This window comes from Tubulanus polymorphus, chromosome 2 (assembly GCF_964204645.1).
Source record: "Tubulanus polymorphus chromosome 2, tnTubPoly1.2, whole genome shotgun sequence".
NCBI classification, from domain to species: domain Eukaryota; kingdom Metazoa; phylum Nemertea; class Palaeonemertea; order Tubulaniformes; family Tubulanidae; genus Tubulanus; species Tubulanus polymorphus.
The window spans coordinates 27,988,167-28,007,228 of NC_134026.1; the positions used below are offsets into that span (position 1 = coordinate 27,988,167).

At 35.9% G+C, this 19,062-nt stretch overlaps 3 protein-coding genes across 3 annotated transcripts; 2 read left to right on the forward strand and 1 right to left on the reverse strand.

Annotated features, from left to right (window-relative positions):
- The first annotated feature begins 1,013 nt into the window (after nucleotides 1–1,013).
- On the forward strand, nucleotides 1,014–4,457 carry LOC141900617 (4-hydroxyphenylpyruvate dioxygenase-like). Its single transcript, XM_074787599.1, has 12 exons — nucleotides 1,014–1,027; nucleotides 1,118–1,144; nucleotides 1,592–1,654; nucleotides 1,786–1,890; nucleotides 1,983–2,111; nucleotides 2,374–2,567; nucleotides 2,648–2,725; nucleotides 2,810–2,972; nucleotides 3,069–3,140; nucleotides 3,224–3,340; nucleotides 3,425–3,547; nucleotides 3,638–4,457. Exons 1-12 carry the CDS (start codon nucleotides 1,025–1,027, stop codon nucleotides 3,710–3,712), a joined length of 1,149 nt encoding a protein of 382 aa, XP_074643700.1. The 5' UTR covers nucleotides 1,014–1,024; the 3' UTR covers nucleotides 3,713–4,457.
- A 1,025-nt stretch (nucleotides 4,458–5,482) lies between these two features.
- LOC141900257 (uncharacterized) lies at nucleotides 5,483–6,477 on the reverse strand. Its single transcript, XM_074787061.1, has 2 exons — nucleotides 6,353–6,477; nucleotides 5,483–6,145 (listed from the first exon to the last, which is right to left on the reverse strand). Exons 1-2 carry the CDS (start codon nucleotides 6,448–6,450, stop codon nucleotides 5,521–5,523), a joined length of 723 nt encoding a protein of 240 aa, XP_074643162.1. The 5' UTR covers nucleotides 6,451–6,477; the 3' UTR covers nucleotides 5,483–5,520.
- Nucleotides 6,478–6,961: 484 nt separating this feature from the next.
- On the forward strand, nucleotides 6,962–18,987 carry LOC141900255 (uncharacterized). The gene is made up of 11 exons (XM_074787059.1): nucleotides 6,962–7,125; nucleotides 8,803–8,914; nucleotides 10,951–11,044; nucleotides 12,569–12,623; nucleotides 15,282–15,422; nucleotides 16,232–16,392; nucleotides 16,981–17,082; nucleotides 17,264–17,406; nucleotides 17,490–17,664; nucleotides 18,070–18,267; nucleotides 18,356–18,987. The coding sequence occupies exons 1-11, from the start codon at nucleotides 7,011–7,013 to the stop codon at nucleotides 18,407–18,409; spliced, it is 1,350 nt and encodes a 449-aa protein (XP_074643160.1). The 5' UTR covers nucleotides 6,962–7,010; the 3' UTR covers nucleotides 18,410–18,987.
- Nucleotides 18,988–19,062: the final 75 nt, after the last annotated feature.

Genomic DNA, 19,062 nt, shown 5'->3' on the forward strand with positions numbered 1-19,062 from the left:
TTCTTTGTGTAGATGTGTTTGAACGATGAAAAATACAAAAATGATTGTTAAGTCAAGCTGTAGCATGACATGAAAATGTAAATTTATATTATCAATTTCCAAAATCATATAAAATAACGACATTTACATAAAGTAACATAAGATCTGACAATTATATCATATAAAAATCGCACCATTTCACCTCATCAAATCTAATTTCATGGCGGGCTTTCGTTTTCAATGTTAAAAGTGATGCGACAAGAATTTCTCCGCGAATATCTGAGAATACGATGTGAAAATATCGCTACTTACCAAAATATGACAATAATTTCATTTATGTAAGTTTCTAACATTTTATAATCCATTATATCTCTCCAATCTTGCCATCTCGCAGTTAGTTCGCACCAATCTCCAACCGTTTGACTTCACAAGATGTGTTTACACCAGCGCGCGTTATAATCAAGGTATCTTTCACACCTGTATGTCGTTGGAGCTGTTTTTATTATTTAGATCAAGAATTCCATCGATACGGTACTGGTATAATTATGCCGTCTTGGGTGAAGAACTTACCGCTGTTTAAATGCCGCGCCGAGGTTAAGTAAAAACTTCGCGTCTACTTTTATCCTAAATCATAAACAAATATCAAGACCACCCAAAAAACATAGTATTATCGCTACGTATCGAAAATCGATGTGAAAGAAAATTCTTTTGACGCGTCTTGACATTTTGGTTAGTGATAACTATAAAAATGCGTAAATGTTTATCATTATCAATGAATTAATGTGAATGAAGTACGTCTGAAACTGGGTATGATTATACCATGAACTCTAAACGAAGATTCGACGATTTTGATTCGTATTAAATGAAAAATTCAGTGCGCAACTCTTCATCGAAATTCCCTCGGAATCTGATGCGCATACACTCACGGGATTTGGCGCGAAGATCTGTCAAATATTGGGTTCGAGTCCTACTATATCGCAATAATTATCGTAATTCCAGCCATTACCGCCCCCTACAATAACTTGTACTGGCAAGCGACTGTAGAATGGTGAGATTTTTACTTTTACGCACGTTTCTCTTCAAATATACTAATATTCTGCGGATGATTTATTGATAAATTGTTGTTTTTACTTTCTAGACATCATACAGCAATAAAGGACCTAAGGTGCGATATACCTATTTTTAGTTTTAAAACACAATCGATGAAGGTTTGATTAAACACGCACTTCCGGGTTTTTACTCAATGTGTATTAAACCCTATTAACCGTTTGAATCCGGTGAACCATTGTAATGTAAATTTCGTAAATCACGTTTTGATTTACCCTAATTTATTTATAATAATTCAGAGTTTAATTCAACTGTCTAATGATAATCACGTTTTGATTTACCCTAATTTATTTATAATAATTCAGAGTTTAATTCAACTGTCTAATGATAACTTGGTAACGGCTGGTATAATAATAGGATTATGTTATGTGAGTGATTGAAATGATAAACGTTAGTTTATCACAGAGACTGAGTGACAGACTGTGAAGTATTTGTTAATTGTCTTTGATAAACAGTTGCATGTCAAATTAATGTCAAGATTTATCAATGATTTGATGTTTTTCAGCCTGATAAAGGCAGCTACAAATGTTTTGACCATCTAACATTCTGGGTTGGAAATGCAAAACAGGTATGAAAAATTGCTTTTTGGTTCAGGCATTGAGTCAACTATGTAGACTTATGGTACTTTTATGTGAACACTTGTTTATTATTAATAAAATTAAATTATCATGCGTGTAAGGATATATTCCTTGTTTTCAGGCTGCGACATATTACTGTACCCGCATGGGCTTCGAGCCTTTTGCATACAAAGGTCTAGAAACAAACAGTCGCCAAGTGGCTGCCCACGTTGTTCGCCAGAATGAGGTATATTACCTAAAATTAGTATTGAATCTATGCTTACAGATGAAGTGAATTTGAGATCAAATCAAGATATTTTTAAATCTCTTTTAATGTAGATCTATTTTGTTCTGCAATCTATGTTGGAGCCTGGTAAGCCGGAAGATATGGGCAAACATCTTGTTTTACATGGAGATGGAGTGAAAGATGTTGCTTTTCAAGTTGATGACCTTGAGGCAATATTCAAAGTAAGTTTACACAGCCAACTCCCTCGGAAGCAGTTTACTGGTATTTTTACTTTCACGTCAAGTCAATAAGCCGATTTTCTAGCCTCAGATTTTTACCCCAAAACATTGTGATCGGCTTATTGGACGGATATATCCCCAACCTAAAATACTACATCTTGATCTGTCATTCAATTGCCTCCAAAGATCAAGGAAATAATAAAGATTGCCCTATATCAATTGAAGATCATAATTAGTTAGAAAAATGATTTTTTTGCTATTTAAGCGCGCCGTTTCAAGTGGAGCCGCTGTAGTTCGTGAGCCATGGGAGGAATCGGATGAAAACGGCACAGTTAAATATGCTACTGTTCAAACGTATGGCGATACTACTCATACATTCATCGATCGGTCTAAGTACAATGGTTTGTTTTTGCCTGGTTATGTGAAACCATTCTATGATGATCCGGTGTCAAGAAGTTTGTAAGTTTAATTCGTATATCTTAGTAAGTTTGTTTAAGAATACTATGAAAGATAAAATGTGTAATATCTGATTATTTTAGACCGATTGTGGGATTGCAGAAAGTTGACCATATTGTTGGTAATCAGCCTGAGAGTGAAATGACTAATGTCACTGAGTGGTAAGATCCTGAGTTCTCAAATTGACACAATTACATTATTAGCTGTTTTATGCTTCGAATGTGCAAATGCAATCGTGATTTTAGGTACGAGAAAAATTTGATGTTCCATCGTTTTTGGTCTGTTGACGATAGTCAGATGCATACTGAATACTCGGCTCTGCGCTCAATTGTTGTAACTGATTACGATGAAGTTATCAAGCTCCCTATCAATGAACCCGCTCCTGGTAAACGAAAAAGTCAAATTCAGGTGAGACAAGAAATAATTGAATACTTCATAATCAATATTGAATGAGATAATGTAGACAATGTTGGCTATGTTGATCATAAATACATGTATTTGTAGGAATATATTGACTATTATGGTAGTGCAGGTGTTCAGCATATTGCTATGCACACAGATAACATCATAGAAACAGTAAGCACTTACGATATTCTTCGCCATCATATAGATATTTTTATTTTCCTCACAATAAATGGTCAGTTATGGTGGTTTTGTAGATAACTAATCTTCGTGCAAGAGGGCAACATTTCCTCAGCATTCCAAAGCGATATTATGACAACCTGCGCGAAAGGTTAAAGACTGCTAAAATTACGGTGGCTGAAAACTTGGATATTGTGAGTACAGACTTGATAGATTGGGTTTATACATTTCCTTTTTGTCAAGGTGAGATTTGTATGATTTTGACTTGTTCCTTTTAGATTGAAAAATTGAACATCTTGGTTGATTATGACGAGAATGGATACCTGCTGCAGATTTTCACAAAAAACATGCAAGATCGACCTACTCTGTTTTTGGAAGTAATTCAAAGACGCAACCATTATGTAAGTGAAAATAAAAGTGGTAGAATTAATGGAAAAACATGAATGAAAGTATGTCAAAAATGTAAAATCTTAAAACTTCTCAATTTGTAGGGATTTGGAGCAGGAAACTTCAAATGTTTGTTTGAGGCAATAGAAGCGGACCAAGCTGAGAGGGGAAATCTTTAAGCAAACACTTGTTGCTCAATCGATGGCAGGTTTCTTCCTCTGTATATTAGTATTAATCATGTGTTATGTTGGTTTATGGTTTAATGATATTTTAGTTAAGGGTTATCGAATATCATGCAGTGTTAATATCAATACCTCTCACTCAGTATCTTCCTAGAGATGAACCGAGATCTGACTATGTTTTACATTGATTTTATATTCGTACATATAAAGATCCTTTGATTCAATGTTAATCTTTTATATGTATGCATCATTGTTCCAAATTCAGTTTATCGCAATAATGCAATTCACTATTGCCTAAATTGGCAAGTGCTTTTGTGGTGTTAGCAAAATTTAAGTATGATTTATTGCGTTACTGTCCTCAGAGTACATTCCTTCCTAGTCATTACACTATACAACTTAGTTCTCAGTATTTGTATAGATTGATTGATCTCACTCTTCATAAAAGCATTTATGATGACTAAATGATCTGCCCCTTTGGTAGCTTTATTCATTTTAATCTATATAACCAGAGTTTATTGTATTACTCATGTAATAGTCTACTTTTTAGTTCAGGTTCCTGTGAGTTATATTCTTGGTATCAGTCGCCGTTTAAGGTTTTTAAAGTTTAGCAAGTATACACCTTGGCTTCTATGAACACGATAATAATTCAACCAGTATTCCCTCAACATTCCAAATATCTATAACTTGTGCGCACTTTTGTGATAGTATTTTATTAGAAATAAATGCAGTAGTTGTAATTGAAGTCATTTTGTCGATATGTTGTATTTTTATTTCCAATCAAGGTTTGTAGAAATGAAGCAATAGTAAGCACTTTTAGTGCGAAGTGTAGCACTTTGAATTGTGCCTGTCTGCTCCTCACGATTTGTGAAACCATCACCTGGAGTGTATTCTTCATCTCTGGATTGATTATTTTCACCCAAAAATATATCATAGAAGGAAAGAAGGGGAAGTTTTTTCAATGTTTTTGATGAATGATCATTCAGAAATGTTAATGAATAATTTATTCTATATATTAATACTAATCAATTGGTAAGCAAGACACATGATGACAGATCTATTTGCAAAAAATATATATCTAATAGGCCTATCCTTTAGAATTTTAGGACGGATTCAAAGTACCATAGTTAATTAGAATTAGGCGCCACACTGGTCCTTATCGTACATATATAACACAAATAATGAGAAAATCTATATTCTGTTTCTGGCAGTAAATATGTGCTGCTATTTCAGTTCCCAGAGATTCCGCTATCGTTATCTTTAGGGGCAGCACTGGACGGTCAAGATCTAACAGTGCCTTGCTAATCTACTGCGGCATGCGAAGTTTACTGATATTTTCTAGCCGGATTTCATTCATCACTCGACTGTAACTTGTTTTAAATTAATCATTGTATCAAATTATAAACTTATTTCAGGAGATTCGCTTTTGCAAACGATATTCAAACCACCTTTAATAGTGTTCTTTTACTCAGCGAATGTATTTAAAATCGGTGAAAAGTGACGACTCGCGCGCCACAGGAAGAATTTAAAGCAAATTAAATTATATTCCCAAAGTTTTTCAGACCATCAGACAAAAATCTAATTCAAAAAGTAACACTTTTCGTGATAAGTGATCAGGGCATCAACAAATCTTTTCCCAAAATATGTAGCAGTAGACTTGCTACAAATTGCCACTAATAGATAGCTGATGGCTACATGAAAAACTTAAAAAATTAAGTTTAATAAAAAAAAACAATTTATTATCAGACAAGTATCTAAAGACAATGGAGTACAAGATTTCTTTATAAACAATATCAGAAATAAGTGAATTACTGTATAGTCCAAGGTCTTTCAGATTCACGTTGTCTGTCTAAATCTTTCATGGCTTTTTTCGGTGGCTGAAGTCTATCAGAGATGCCGTGTCGCTTTTTTCTTTTTTGAATGTTCATATAAGAGTCATCGTCTTCATTATTCTGTTCATAGACGTATTCCCCGTCATAAGACTGAATATCTTCAGTAAATTGAGGTTGACTAGATTCCTTTTCCACCGAATTATCAGCTGTAATATTTGGTTTATTGTTTATAACATGAACAAATTGGCATTTAGTCCCATATCGACAATGTCCTCTCATAAACTGCCTGCACGGCAGTTTTTTACCGCGCCTTGCCTTCCCCTTTTCAACATCTGCAACAGTCAATTTAACATGTTTTTCCAAGACAGAATTCTTCATAGCTTCTGCCTGTGTATATGGATTTGAATAGATAGAATTTTGTATCGTGTTCTCCTGGCCAGCTTCCAATACTTGATGAGCCGATGGTAACCTTATTTGAGAAGTGGGAGACAATGGTGCCTCGTCTTCGTCCTCCTCCGCTTCACTCTCAGATTCTGGAGACGATTCCTCATCAGCACCATCAAAAAATCCAGCAGCACCTTTCTCACATTTTGCTTTAACACTGAAAAAAAATATGTATTCTTGTAGTTTTATTACGTTTTGTCCCGACCACAATCAGTGGGAAAAACGACGGCGTCTGATGGCGCCATCTATAAATAAAAAAAATTCTGTAGATTCCACGGTTAATTTCGTTTTTTTTCATCTTCCTATGATGTCTCAGAAAAATTCTTTGCAGAATCTATGAGATAATACTTAGTTTAAGACGTACGGGGATGATTTTTGTATAACAGGCGTTGCACGAGGCGTATCTTCTTGATTTGCGTCGCTATCAGATTCTGAACCGTAATCCGCAACCAAGGACGCCATGATGATTTGATAAGTCAGGCGGCGCTGTAAATTAACGCGGAACTCACAGAATTTGATGAATTCAGTTCATTTTTTCTGAACAACGCGCTATCTTAATTTACAAATATGATATTTAAGACGGCGATTAAAAGCAAATGCTAAGATTCTGGAATTTGCTGCATCATGTTTAGCTACCCCTGTCAGCCGGTACAGCCACGATTTCCGGGAGTGATCGGAGCGCACGCGCACGCTGATTGGCTATTTTAACCGGTACTTTCAATCAGCTGATGACGACAGATGGCGCCTTTGCCGCTAAGAGAAACGAAATGATTAATTAGAAATTCGGACAATATATGCCAGTAATTGATCAAATTTTTGTGTTTAAGCTTTAAGAAACTTAGCGATAATCAATTTGATAATTTGGCTCAAGATAACCGTTGCAGTTCTGAGGCGAACTGGTATTTAATGACGTTTACACTTGTTGAGAATTTGCAGACATTTTCGGAGTTGGGGAGACGTCTTTCGTTGCTCGTTTACAGCTCGCCCATTTCAGCTGTTGACGTCTCGAGTGTGACTGCCAAATGTCTGGAAAAGTAAAAACCAGAATTTCGGCAAATGCTGCCGATTCCGCATCGCTCAGCGTAAATGAGCGGATCCTGAAAGAATGCCACACCTTGTATACCGATCCGGACAATGGTGAGTTTATGTGACGTGTCTTGCTTTAGATGAAGTGTTTTTCTTCATTTTTTTCATGTCGACTGACGATAGTGATACACTGACTGACATGGTGGCCCATCGACCAGCACACTATTTTACTGGAGTGTGTCTGTCAGCAATATTTTATAATTTCAGAAACCCATATGGTGACTCATTTTGTAATTTTGAAAATATTTGTTGTAATATGTCAATCCTAAACTGCCTCTGGCGCTATGGTAGTAGTGTAAGACAAGACAGCAATGGGACAAATAGACAGTCCTACTACGACATGTATTACTTATAACCTGCAGGTATAGGTTATAACCGGTAGGCACATATGATACAGACTACAGTAAGCTTATAGAGAGGGCACCATTTTAGAAAGTATGAGTCAAGCTTTAGTCTACACAAGGAAGGTCTGTTGTAGGCCTCACTTTAAAGGATTGTTTGTCACCTGTCACTAAGAAATTAGCTCTGTAAAGTCTTATAAATGTTTTTTGTATCTGTGTATGTCTCGTCGTTGAGACAGTGTATGTTTATTTTTGGATCAATTCTGTCGAACGTGTTTGGACCTTTTGGTTGGACCTGCAAGAGTAAAGGCTTCAGGCGAGACTGGTATACTTGAGACCGAGTTTCTGTCAATAGATACTTTATTTCTGGTTTCAAACTATCTGGCAATGGTATTTTCTGCTTTGTTGACATTTCATTTCCACTGGAAATGACGGATCAGGGCAGCTGGAAGCAATATCATATTTAATGAATTTAGGCCTGTATTTTTACTCAAAAAGATATGAAGATTTATGGCTATTCATTATATTCAAAATAACTAAGCTATGAATTATTGGGATCGAGCTGGTCCTATAAATTATGGTTAGCCTGTATAACTAGCAGATAGAAGCTACCTGTGGAATATTCCATTCCTATAGATTTTTCGGATACGTGGAGATTGGTCAGGCTACAGGTTTAATAATAAGTTTTCAATAGGCCTACTGCCCTGAACAACTCATGATATATACTCAATGATATTTGACTTGATGTAAGTTTGTCATTTATTAAGAAGGTCATTGATTGATAGCCTGCATTAGTTAGCCTAACTGGTTAGTGGACTAGTGAATCTGAACCACCTTAAGCCTATTTTAGTAATTTTGAGGATTAACTGCATTAATAAGTATTGATATACTGTTTGCATTTGTGAACATTCATAGTATAACGGTAGCCTAGATTTTGTCAAGTTAAGAATGGTAAAACCATTGCATCATATTTTGCAAAAGAACGCAGAAGCTGGTTGCACAACTTGTGTGCAACATCCCTGAACATTATGAATGGATTTCTGCTTTCCATGATTCATTCATACCCAGGAAGATCGATAATATATTCACGAGCCCATCCTTTTACTGAATGGCTTGTGCTGTACATCGACTATCTGTAGTTACTGAATTACGGTAGAAAGATAGACTTTTAAGAAATTACTATAAGATCTTCCATCACCACCACAGACACATATGTAAATTCCCATCCAGTTACATCATCAGTGCATATTAATATAACCCAGTCATCTTAGATATTATTCATTAAAACTATAAAACCTGATGTTGATGTCATTACATTTTTTTCCTAGAAACATTAAACCATGGTCCAATTACCCTGTATATAACCTGTTTTCTGAATATCGTTTAGGGTTGATAAAGATCGCAGAAAATCTTGGTCTTTCCTTGTTGGCGCCGAGGAAGAAAATAACCGTTCTTCTGATTGGAAACCATTCTGCGGGCAAAAGTTCTTTCGTCAATTGGTGAGTATTTATTTTAGCACTATGTTCTATTATAACATAAATCAGTGAATAATCATTAATCAAAATGTGATTTATTACATATGCTTAAACTTTTCATCGTTCATCAGTGTTCTGCTGTATAAACTAGAAGAAAAACCCTGCTTTATTCTGCTGTATTGTTCAAATTTTGGTCTTAGGGGAATCAAGTTGAAAAATTATTATTACAATAGGTGATAATTCAAGTCTTAATAACACCCATTACTTCCTGTAAATGTTTTAACCAATTATCATATGGTTTTCCTGCTGAAAATAATATTGCTTTTCGATCTATGATTCAAAAGATTTTATACGCGTTTTCACCCACAAACGTAAATTGTATGTGATTAAGGGGAATACAGAAACCCACCTCATTCTCCGAAATCGTGTTCAAGTTTCAGCTGGTGGGCGTGTCCGCTTTTAATGTTTCGAAACAATGATCGATTTTTCTGAAAGTGTGGGAGAATTAGCCTTTCGGCTGTTACCACAGTGATCGCAATTGATTATAGGCCTATAATATATTAGTTGAATTCATATCGTAAAATAAAATAAACGTGGACCTGATTCAACGGTGAAGGGTTTAATGTGATCCTCGAGTGAAAACTAGACGATTTGCATTTGATGAAGATTTAGATATTAACGGCAGTAGCATCCATGTTTGTTAATTGTGAATTTCTTTACTATTTTCATCAGGTATTTACCTTCAAACGATATTAGATACTTGTCATAAACAACCAGTATGTTCGTTGTATACATTTATTCATTATGACTGTGAGTTTTGCCTGTCATTGTAATGCTTGTCACAAGTTATAATGTAACAGTTATGTTGTTGCATAGCATCTTTCTGAGCTTACAATATTATTTGATATAGGCCTATTCAATAAAACTTTGTGTTTCTAGCACAGGTGGTGTTCAGTCGTACATGTTCATAGCCTCGTGATCACGCATGTGGTTTTGACCCAGGCCAGATTAGGTCAACCATTTACACTCACACTGTTAATGGGGCCATGTCTCTTGGGCTGACCAAGAACGTTGAACCAGACCCTTGCCAAACTTTTAGCGAAGGTCGAATTTTTTCGTGTGAATGCTCTCTTTTTGGTTCTGGAAGTGACTCACAACATATGAATGTGCTTTCTAATGAGAGGCACTGGTCAGATTTGACTTGTCCGGCCTGAGCCAGTTTTGACCCAGGCCAATTGCCTGTGTGTGATGTCTGCTCGTGTTGAGTAAATCAAATAATAATTTACAGGGTTCTAAAAGGTCAGGTAAACCAGGAAATTGTCGATTTATATTTTCCTCCGGGAGAATTGGGGAATTCTAACTTTTCTTGAAACTCAGGGATAAGTCAGGGAATTTAAATTTTTGGTATCTTGTTGTTGTTGCTGCGATGAGTAGTGGTACAAGGAACCTCTCGGGAAGTAACGGCCCCCGCTAAGGATTTATCATAATTTTATATCTCAGAAAATTTTCAGTCAAGGATCGGGAAATATCAGGGAATTTTGGATTCCTTGATCTTAGAACTCTAAAATTTGATATGGGATACAGTGAATAATTGAGGCTGGTCACCCAGTTCATCATAAATACTGAACTTAGTGTTCTACCAATTGTCTAGACGACCATTATCTATATATCTCTTCTAAACATTGATTACGTAGCTATCTAAACATTTTAAACTATTCAACCCTTGATTTATATATAATATGTCTTCAATGAAATATTCAAAGTACATTATATGTATCATGGACATAAAATCACCATCTGCTATAGAGAAAATAAAAATCCCTCATCAATGAGTATAGATTTTCAGGGAAACGCCAGTCACTTACCTAGTAATATAATCATACTTTGGGGGAATTCTAGTGGGTGGCAACAATTTTCTGAGTAAGGGTAACCAAAATGAGTGTATGCTGAATAGAATGTTTATCCTGTACTCTGTTTCAACTCCTTATATTGCAGTTGGAATTATAACATGCATTGGGTATATTTAAACAATGGCATGTTGTATTGTTTGTATTGTATAGGTATATTGAAGAACATGTCCAAAGAACCGGTGTGGCTATTGAAACTCAGGGCTTCACCTTTGTCACCAGCGGTCGAAAAAGGGAGAGTCTCACGGTAAGGCGCCATTTAATTATTACCTTTATATTAAAAACATCTGAACAGTTGGAATATACGTGAATATTTCTTATCAATTTTCCTATTTTTTTACTGAAAATAAGAATATCCAAGAATCTAAATTTTTTGAAGGCTATGCTTCTTGAGGCTCGTAAAAGCATCATAACTATTTATTGGCGGTTCACTGGGTTTCATGTCAAATGGAAAAGTACAAGTGAACTGGATATATTAAATGAACTGATATAGTAGGGCAACCTTTGTGAAAGGGCAATATCACTTGTCTAGTTCAGGACAGTTATACTGCAGAAAGCCTATGCATGTAGAGCCTATAACTGCGTACCATGACAATGTTTAGGATGTATGATACCTAGCCAAGCAAGTTAAGCATCAGGTGCTGTAGTTTCATGAATGAAAGCTTCATAGATATTTATTTGAGTTTTTGTTTAGAAAGAAAGAATGTGCATATTATGGATAGTTCAGTCTAGACTTCACAGACAATTATCCACAGGAATGTTGTTAGTTCAAACGCCTATTTGCACAGGTCATCACATACATAATGCTTTACTCCTTTAGTTAAAATATCTTTTAGTAATGGTGTATTATACGTATACTGCTGTATGAAATGAGGACAAAGTAGTCAAATACTTATCCACTTCTGGTCTTCCCAGTTGTTATCCTGTATTTAGATTAAAATCACTTCCCGGTGATGGATCTGAAATCCAGACAGCACAAATATAACTAAAGGCTGATAAGTCTGTGTCTGTCTGTCTGTCTTTGACAATGGACTCAACAATCGTAACCTGTTCCCACCTCATTCAATAGACTTGATTCTTATAATTTCTTGGATTTCAACGCAGACTGTAAAACGAAAAGAAATCAATTTAAGAGTCTATGATTTCAACAATAGAATGTCGCTAGATTGTTCGATGTTTAGTAAGTAATCTACTGACAATAATACCTGCCGCCACCCGGAAGGGTTTTACGAAACATGTAGTCTTCGGGGGTTTAAAAAAGATTCATGAATACCTTTTCGCGGGAAGTAGATTTTAAGCAGGTCAGAGGTCGAGTCGGATAACTAATCTCTTTGAATCGAGTTTGGTTGGACTTCGGTTGGTATTCGCCGAGTCACACGACAGACATGTATTGTGATTCGGTTCAAGCACATAAAATGTCTCAGACGAGAACTGCTCCTATTACATTAGCTGTGTAGACATTGCACAGCCACCATTTGAATACTAACACATGGTGAATATCGGAGATGAACTTAGAAAGTTGTCCAGAAGCGAGGATGAGGATTACATGTATATGCAATGTGTACTTCATTACATTCCAGACTTTGATACAAACTAGTTGGTCAATTGAAGCAGCTGACATATGTATTACTTCTTGGTTTGTCTGACCTCGTTCGCAGTCTGGGTGTGGTATATACTCGTGCTGCTACTGCTGGATACCTCCCGAGGCAGGAAAAGTTTCTTCAATTACGGATATGATTAAATATAGTACTTGTATTTTGCTGGATTTCAGGGAAATGCCACGCTGCACTTATACCCTCACTTCGAACCGCTTCGCAAACTCAAAGGTAAAGTATCAATTTTGTACACGTTTGTTATTTGATATTTTTGAAAAACTTATGGGTTTTAGGTTTTCAATTATTAAGGTCTAAAATTATATTAAATTACAACGATACCTATGTTATTTTGAAAATTTTGCTACTGTTTATATTCTTTGGGTTGTTGATCATACCGGTATATTGGAAGCCTTAGCGAGACATACATCTGATCACTGGAGGATTTTGTCTGGAACAAATGCAACCATGCCTTATACATGTCTCACTCGGGACTATCCTGTCCAGTGACCCCATTTATTCATGTTCGTTGATGTCGAGCCAACAACGAAAAATGTCTCCTCAATGCCTGCCAATCTCATGAAGAACTTTGAGTGAACTTTGGTATAATTGTATTCTGAATATCCACATGGAAATCAATGCTGTCTGCCTGAACCAGACTGCGATGTACCTCCATCATTTCACTGTTACATTCTATATCTCTGTATACATTTCTCAATAAATCGGTACACACGCATCTGACTCGTATTTTAGACATAGATTTTTATTCGTTTAAGCTATTTAAAAAGAAATTGAACCGGAAATGATGCCGAAAGGATATCGCTACAGTAATATGCGGGGTATGAATGGAATGTCGCCTTTCTTCTCAGTTCTTCATTCGGTAGCCTTGCAGATTTATGCCAAAAAGCTGCCTGGTTAAGAGCTGTTTGGACTGGCTAATGATCTACATCTACCACCAACACCACGTTTACAGGCATTGAGTGACCTTCCAGCAACCTCTGTTTGAATAATCTGGTGTCTCAGTGAACAGTCTGTAGGCTATATTCTCTGCCTACACTCCTGCCCATCCTTTAATATTCACAGTTTAGTCGATTTATGTTCCATACATTATTTTTAGCGATACACTATCTTATATCAATGACTGTTTATCTCGTGAATATTTTTTTCATTTGGTACTCGCAGGTTTTATTCATCAATACGCGTACCGGTTCAGAAATGTATTTCAACTCATGAATGTCTAATTTCCTTTCTTTGAACGTGACAGTTAGAAATATAGTCCATTGTAATATAAACACAGTACTACTTTATCCATGGGCTTATTAATAGACTATAGGATATGTAATTTTTTATTGCATTACCCCATGCTGCTTGCATGATTGTATTAATTTTCTGTCTGGTCTATTCATTGCGGACATCTGTAGAACTAGTAAACTGTGTTCCTATGTATTTATCCACTGCATGAAATCTGATCAATTCTGAGGTCAGCTGATACACGCTCAATCAATAATAGATGATTCCACCCTTGAGTTAGTTAACATTTATATGCCTTGCATAGTAAAGACGGTTTATTGGGTGCCCCGCAAACAAAAAATTATGGAAAAAGAAATTACGAATAATTCTCATTGCGACGGAAAAATAATGAAAAACTGCATCCAATTGCTGCCATTTCTAAAATATCAGTCCTTTCCCAGCTTATTCCTGATATATAACAACCTGTTGACCTTATTGCAGTTTGTAGGTTTATTGTGGTAAATTCAAGGGAAGGATTATTTAGCACCAGGACTTGCAGCATCAGATGGTGACTGCTGTTCATCATCTAATTTTCTGTCAGACACGTGCTAGCGTCTAGCTGTAGATCAGATCGATATTGTGTTATTGTCTAGACCAGCTACGAAAGAGCAAGGTGGTTAGTCTAGACATGTATTGCCGAGGAAGGGAGGGGCTACTGGCATAGATTATGCAGATCGGGTGCTTGAACTAGGTTCTCTCATTGAAGAATATCGCTTCTATTTCCTTGAACCATTAGCTCATCATATGATTTGTTTCATAGATATTCTCAGCATCGTGCTTCATCGGCTTGAGAAATCAGTCTGCTCATTGACGATATGTTACAGACATGTCTCCATTAATCATTATATCAATAGAGAGTTCTTTAAAGCTGGCTGCATCAAGTTCTGGGGTCTGCAGTCGCCGTTTTCAGTTTCTCATTTTAAGGTTTATATAGTAATTGGCGTGGTAGGCCCTGTACTCAGCGTTTAGTGAACTGGTTCAGTCTCCTAAAGCTTTTAGAGAAGCTCTTTTGACTGGTCATCGATTTAATCAAATAATCAATCCAAAGTTTAAATCTAGATTTAATTTTTGAATATCATTTTTTTATGTTTTGACATCTGAAACAAAATATATCTAGTAGATGACAAATCTGATTTCCTATTGTCCTATATTGGACGTCTTGTTGCTTCTTGCAAGGGTAGAAGCCACTGTCCAAATGCTTGAACTTGTACTTTAGAAAGGGCGAGTGAGTCATTTTACCGAATTGAACTTGCACATGTCAAGTTTCTGAGAAATAAGGATCACACATACAGCCTACAGAATTGACAACTATGTCAGCAGTATTATAGCTGTTGTTAATTAATTATGTTGATAAACCTCTTATACAGTAACCGCGTCTAGTGCCAAGTATATATCCACTGCTTTTCACTGGGGGCATACCGTTTATTTGAGGGGTAGCTGCCAAGTGAAGGGCAGAAGATGTATGCAGTTTTTCAACGATTTTCACACGAAATTATTGCAGATATACTAAACTGTTGGATGAGGTATCGGTTGCATGCTAAACCTGTACACTGAAGTACGGATCAATGATTCACCTGTACTGTACTAATCATTTCATTTCAGGGGTGACTGATTACCTGGTTACAGAAATATCCACTTCTAAACAGAAGAAGTTCAGCCTTGTGACATTCGTCGATACTCCAGGGCTCGTCGATGGTGATATGAAATACCCATTTGATGTTAATGAATCTATACTTTGGCTAGGTAAGTAATTAACCGGAAAAGCAAATTTTTAGGCTGCAGTTTTGGATTGAATGTATTCGGGTCAGGAATAGCAAATCTAGATTACAAACTCTACCTGCCAACATTCAATCCGGTTTATAATTTATGCTATTCTGGAATAGGTAGAAACTGGTCAAAACGCACACGCCAGAAAAGATATTTTAGAATCTACAGATACCAATTGAAACCTGCCTTAATCTCTTATATGGATGAGGCTAGGATGTTGGCTCTGAGGATTTATGTCCACCAATAGATTTTGTACCCATTGGTCATCTCGCCATTTGATTCACCAGAACAGACTCATTTGAACCTTATTGTCATGTGAATTCTAAGTTTATTGTCACTGTTTCATCTTCAAACTGTTTAATCAATTTGCTGATATGCCATTTGTACTGGTTGTCCACACGATTAGTTTGTCTTTCATGTCGCTAGACAACCGGCCAACTGTCAATCGATTACCACCTATAATATTATATAGCCTGATGGGTCAACTTCAGGTCATAGACATGCAAAGGCGGTTTGCATAACTAGCCTTGATATTTCATTAGTATGTACATACTAATGTATTATATATAACTGTGCATTGTGAATAGATATTGTAATGACTTTTAGCCAGCGATTTTATTTGATGACCAACCCTGTCATATCAATCAGTCACAGACATGTCATAGACAGACTGGGTTAATTATGTCCAGTTGTCTGTCTCGTATCATTATCGCTCCATTCGGTCAGATTTAAATCATTTCGAAATGTCTCATATTCTGATAGAACCACTGATATTATCTTTGCAGGCGATCTTGCAGATCTCATTTTTGTATTCTTTGACCCAATTGGTCAAGCTCTCTGCAAGCGCACTCTCAATCTCGTGGAAAAGCTCAATGAGAAACATGCTGAACATATGAGATTTTACCTCAGTAAAGCTGATGAGGCTGGCCATGAGAGTGATAGACAGGTATTTATGTGCTATCAACGAATGAAAAGAATATGTACGACTATGAAATATATTCATGTATGACTAGTTAACTTTTCTCTGATGACGTGTGTTTGTGACAAGTGAAAATAACATCAGAATAACGCATGCGGTGCTATGGTGATGAGTGCTTGGAATTTTTAAGTCATTAGAAGTAGATTCTGACTTGTACTGTCATTGTGGTTAGGAGTATTACATATGCCCGCTGATTGACATGAGATTGCTCCCTTGGTTATTCTTGAAACTATATACTAATTAACTGTGGCAATATCTTAAGACATTGTACTACAATAATGTAGCCAACCGCTATTCTATAATGATAATTTTTACTTGTTAAAAATTAGTTTAAATTGTATGACACACTTTTGGGCCTGTTGGAACCTGATACTGTTTTACTCCTCACCATTTGATAGAGATAGATAAATGATACTTGACATACATTGAAGTCAACAGTTTATCATGTGGTTGTATGCGTCATAAGAATTTCTAGTAATCTCGTTAAGACTTGTTTCAACTTCCTGGAATCGTCTTTGTGTTGTGTACACATGTTTTTTTGTCTGCATTTTTCAGCGAGTGATGATGCAAATCGTTCAAGAGTTATGCAAACGTCCCGGACTGAACAGAACAGGTTTTGACATGCCTACAATTTACATTCCATCCCCTACAGTTAAGGTAAAAAGAGTTGGAATTCCGATTTAACTTCTTAAAGATGCTATGATGAATAGCAGATAATAAGGTTACATCATTAGTGGGCTATAAAGATCTCATACTAAAGCAGTAATACATCATATTCCTAGCACTAGAACCTTATTGTTGATCATTTTACCCACATCGATGGTTCCCTCTGTTTCAGTCTCGTTGCGTGAACCAAATCGAAGAGGTTTGTAAAGATGTTGAGAAGACAATCAATCAGACAATACAGAATACACTGAACACTTTAGAGAAAGATTGTGAGAGTATTGCTGAACTCGTTGACCAACGATTAATTAAAAACAGGTTAGTAAGAAATTCTTGCCTCGATAATCAATTTCATTGAGTTATTGTATCAAGTTGTTAATCGTTCAACTGATATATTTCAGCGAGGATGATTCATTCAACCTTCAAGCTCGATGTCGCGGTGCAATGTTTGCACTTGTTGGAATTCTCCTGCCATTCTTTGTGTTTGTATACTTCTTAGCATCGAGGGCTGCCTCGAAAGATATTCTTCTTCAAGTTCTTGGAAAGTCCGGAACCGAGACGCTACAACTATATCTGGTATGGGAACAAATTTCTTAAAATTGAATAAACATTTCTGATGATGATGACAATGATAACATTACTGGTTGCACTTATTTTTTGTATCTTAAGTGAATTGAATATATGAATTCATTCAACAAGATTATTTTTCCTGTCAGGTCAATGATTGTATACTTAAATTACCATTGTAATGTATGGAACTATAACAGAACAACTTGGTTCATATATGAAGTAATTGACAAGAATGTTACATATATAGGTCGTGTTAGTGGTAATTGGCTGATTGTTAACTTGCCATTTATAAATGCTTGCATTTCTCTCTTTGGAATTTCTTATAAACCTACGTATTGCAGCTTCACTGCTACAAGAAATCTATTTCAGTCTGTCTATTAAATGTATTTGTATCTTGAATATGTTTTTAAGGCTCCAGTTCGTGGCATTATAAAAACGATACCTACTGATTATCATCTGCATTTATTGGGAGGAATTATTGGATTCTCTCTGCTGTTGCTGTTATTGGCCAAGTTTACGTCACGCTCGCGGTCAACACTGACCCGCCGCCAGAAGAGACTATTGTTAGAACAACGCGACTATGTACAGACCACTGTCAAGAGTAAAAAGGTAATGACGTATTCATCGCTATTTTAGGTTGAACTTAGTGACAAGATTAACACGTTTCACTTATATTTATATTTTATTTCTTCCACAGCAAACTCTGTACCAACAATACCTAAAGCAAATGGTTGCCGAGCATGATCTATAGAGGTCTGAATGATAGAAAATTTAGCGGTGAAGGAAAAATCGAAAGCTCAATCTCTTCAGTATTTCATCAAATTATGATTCATTATAGTAATAGTTACGTTTGTTTAGAGAATTGTTAATCATTCTGCCAGTTCTTATTGCTCAATAATTTCAAATACCCACCATCTTACTCACCCATTGATGGAATAAATTATGTACTTATTTTCTTTTACGATGTCGTATTACTTATGAAACTGGTGCTAATCTATTATAATATGTTATGTACAGTAATTACTTTGAGAGCACAGAAGAACACCGAAAACATGTACATAATCTTACTAAGTGAACAGTTAAATTTTCTCCACAAAATGCTTCTCTGTAACCAGTATTCATGATGCAATTGTCATTACATAAATTCATGAAATTGAATGAGAAATATGATTTCGAACTTTTGAGTATGTTATCCAAATGATTTTGATAACAATATGGTGCAATATGGTCTCAAATGTCCATTTTATTAAGGCAGCTTTAAATCAGAACTTAGTTGAGGTTGAAATTAGAGGTGGTTTGACTTTCTTGTATTTTCGAAAATTCTTATTCGCGAATAAAAAATATTTTCAAAATAAGTTTATATTTGTTGTGGTTGATTGGAAATCTATTCATCGTTGACAGCAT

Bases quoted from the DNA above. Each gene is read 5' to 3' on its own strand.
- LOC141900257 (XM_074787061.1), bottom strand. From the start codon at position 6,450: ATGGCGTCCTTGGTTGCGGATTACGGTTCAGAATCTGATAGCGACGCA. The intron at 6,146-6,352 runs GTACGTCTTAAA...ATTTTTTTTCAG, and splicing joins GTTATACAAAAATCATCCCC to TGTTAAAGCAAAATGTGAGA.
- LOC141900255 (XM_074787059.1), top strand. From the start codon at position 7,011: ATGTCTGGAAAAGTAAAAACCAGAATTTCGGCAAATGCTGCCGATTCC. The intron at 16,393-16,980 runs GTATTTATGTGC...TGCATTTTTCAG, and splicing joins GCCATGAGAGTGATAGACAG to CGAGTGATGATGCAAATCGT. The intron at 17,083-17,263 runs GTAAAAAGAGTT...CCTCTGTTTCAG, and splicing joins TTCCATCCCCTACAGTTAAG to TCTCGTTGCGTGAACCAAAT.
- LOC141900617 (XM_074787599.1), top strand. The intron at 1,145-1,591 runs GTGCGATATACC...GATGTTTTTCAG, and splicing joins ACAGCAATAAAGGACCTAAG to CCTGATAAAGGCAGCTACAA. The intron at 3,141-3,223 runs GTAAGCACTTAC...GTGGTTTTGTAG, and splicing joins CAGATAACATCATAGAAACA to ATAACTAATCTTCGTGCAAG.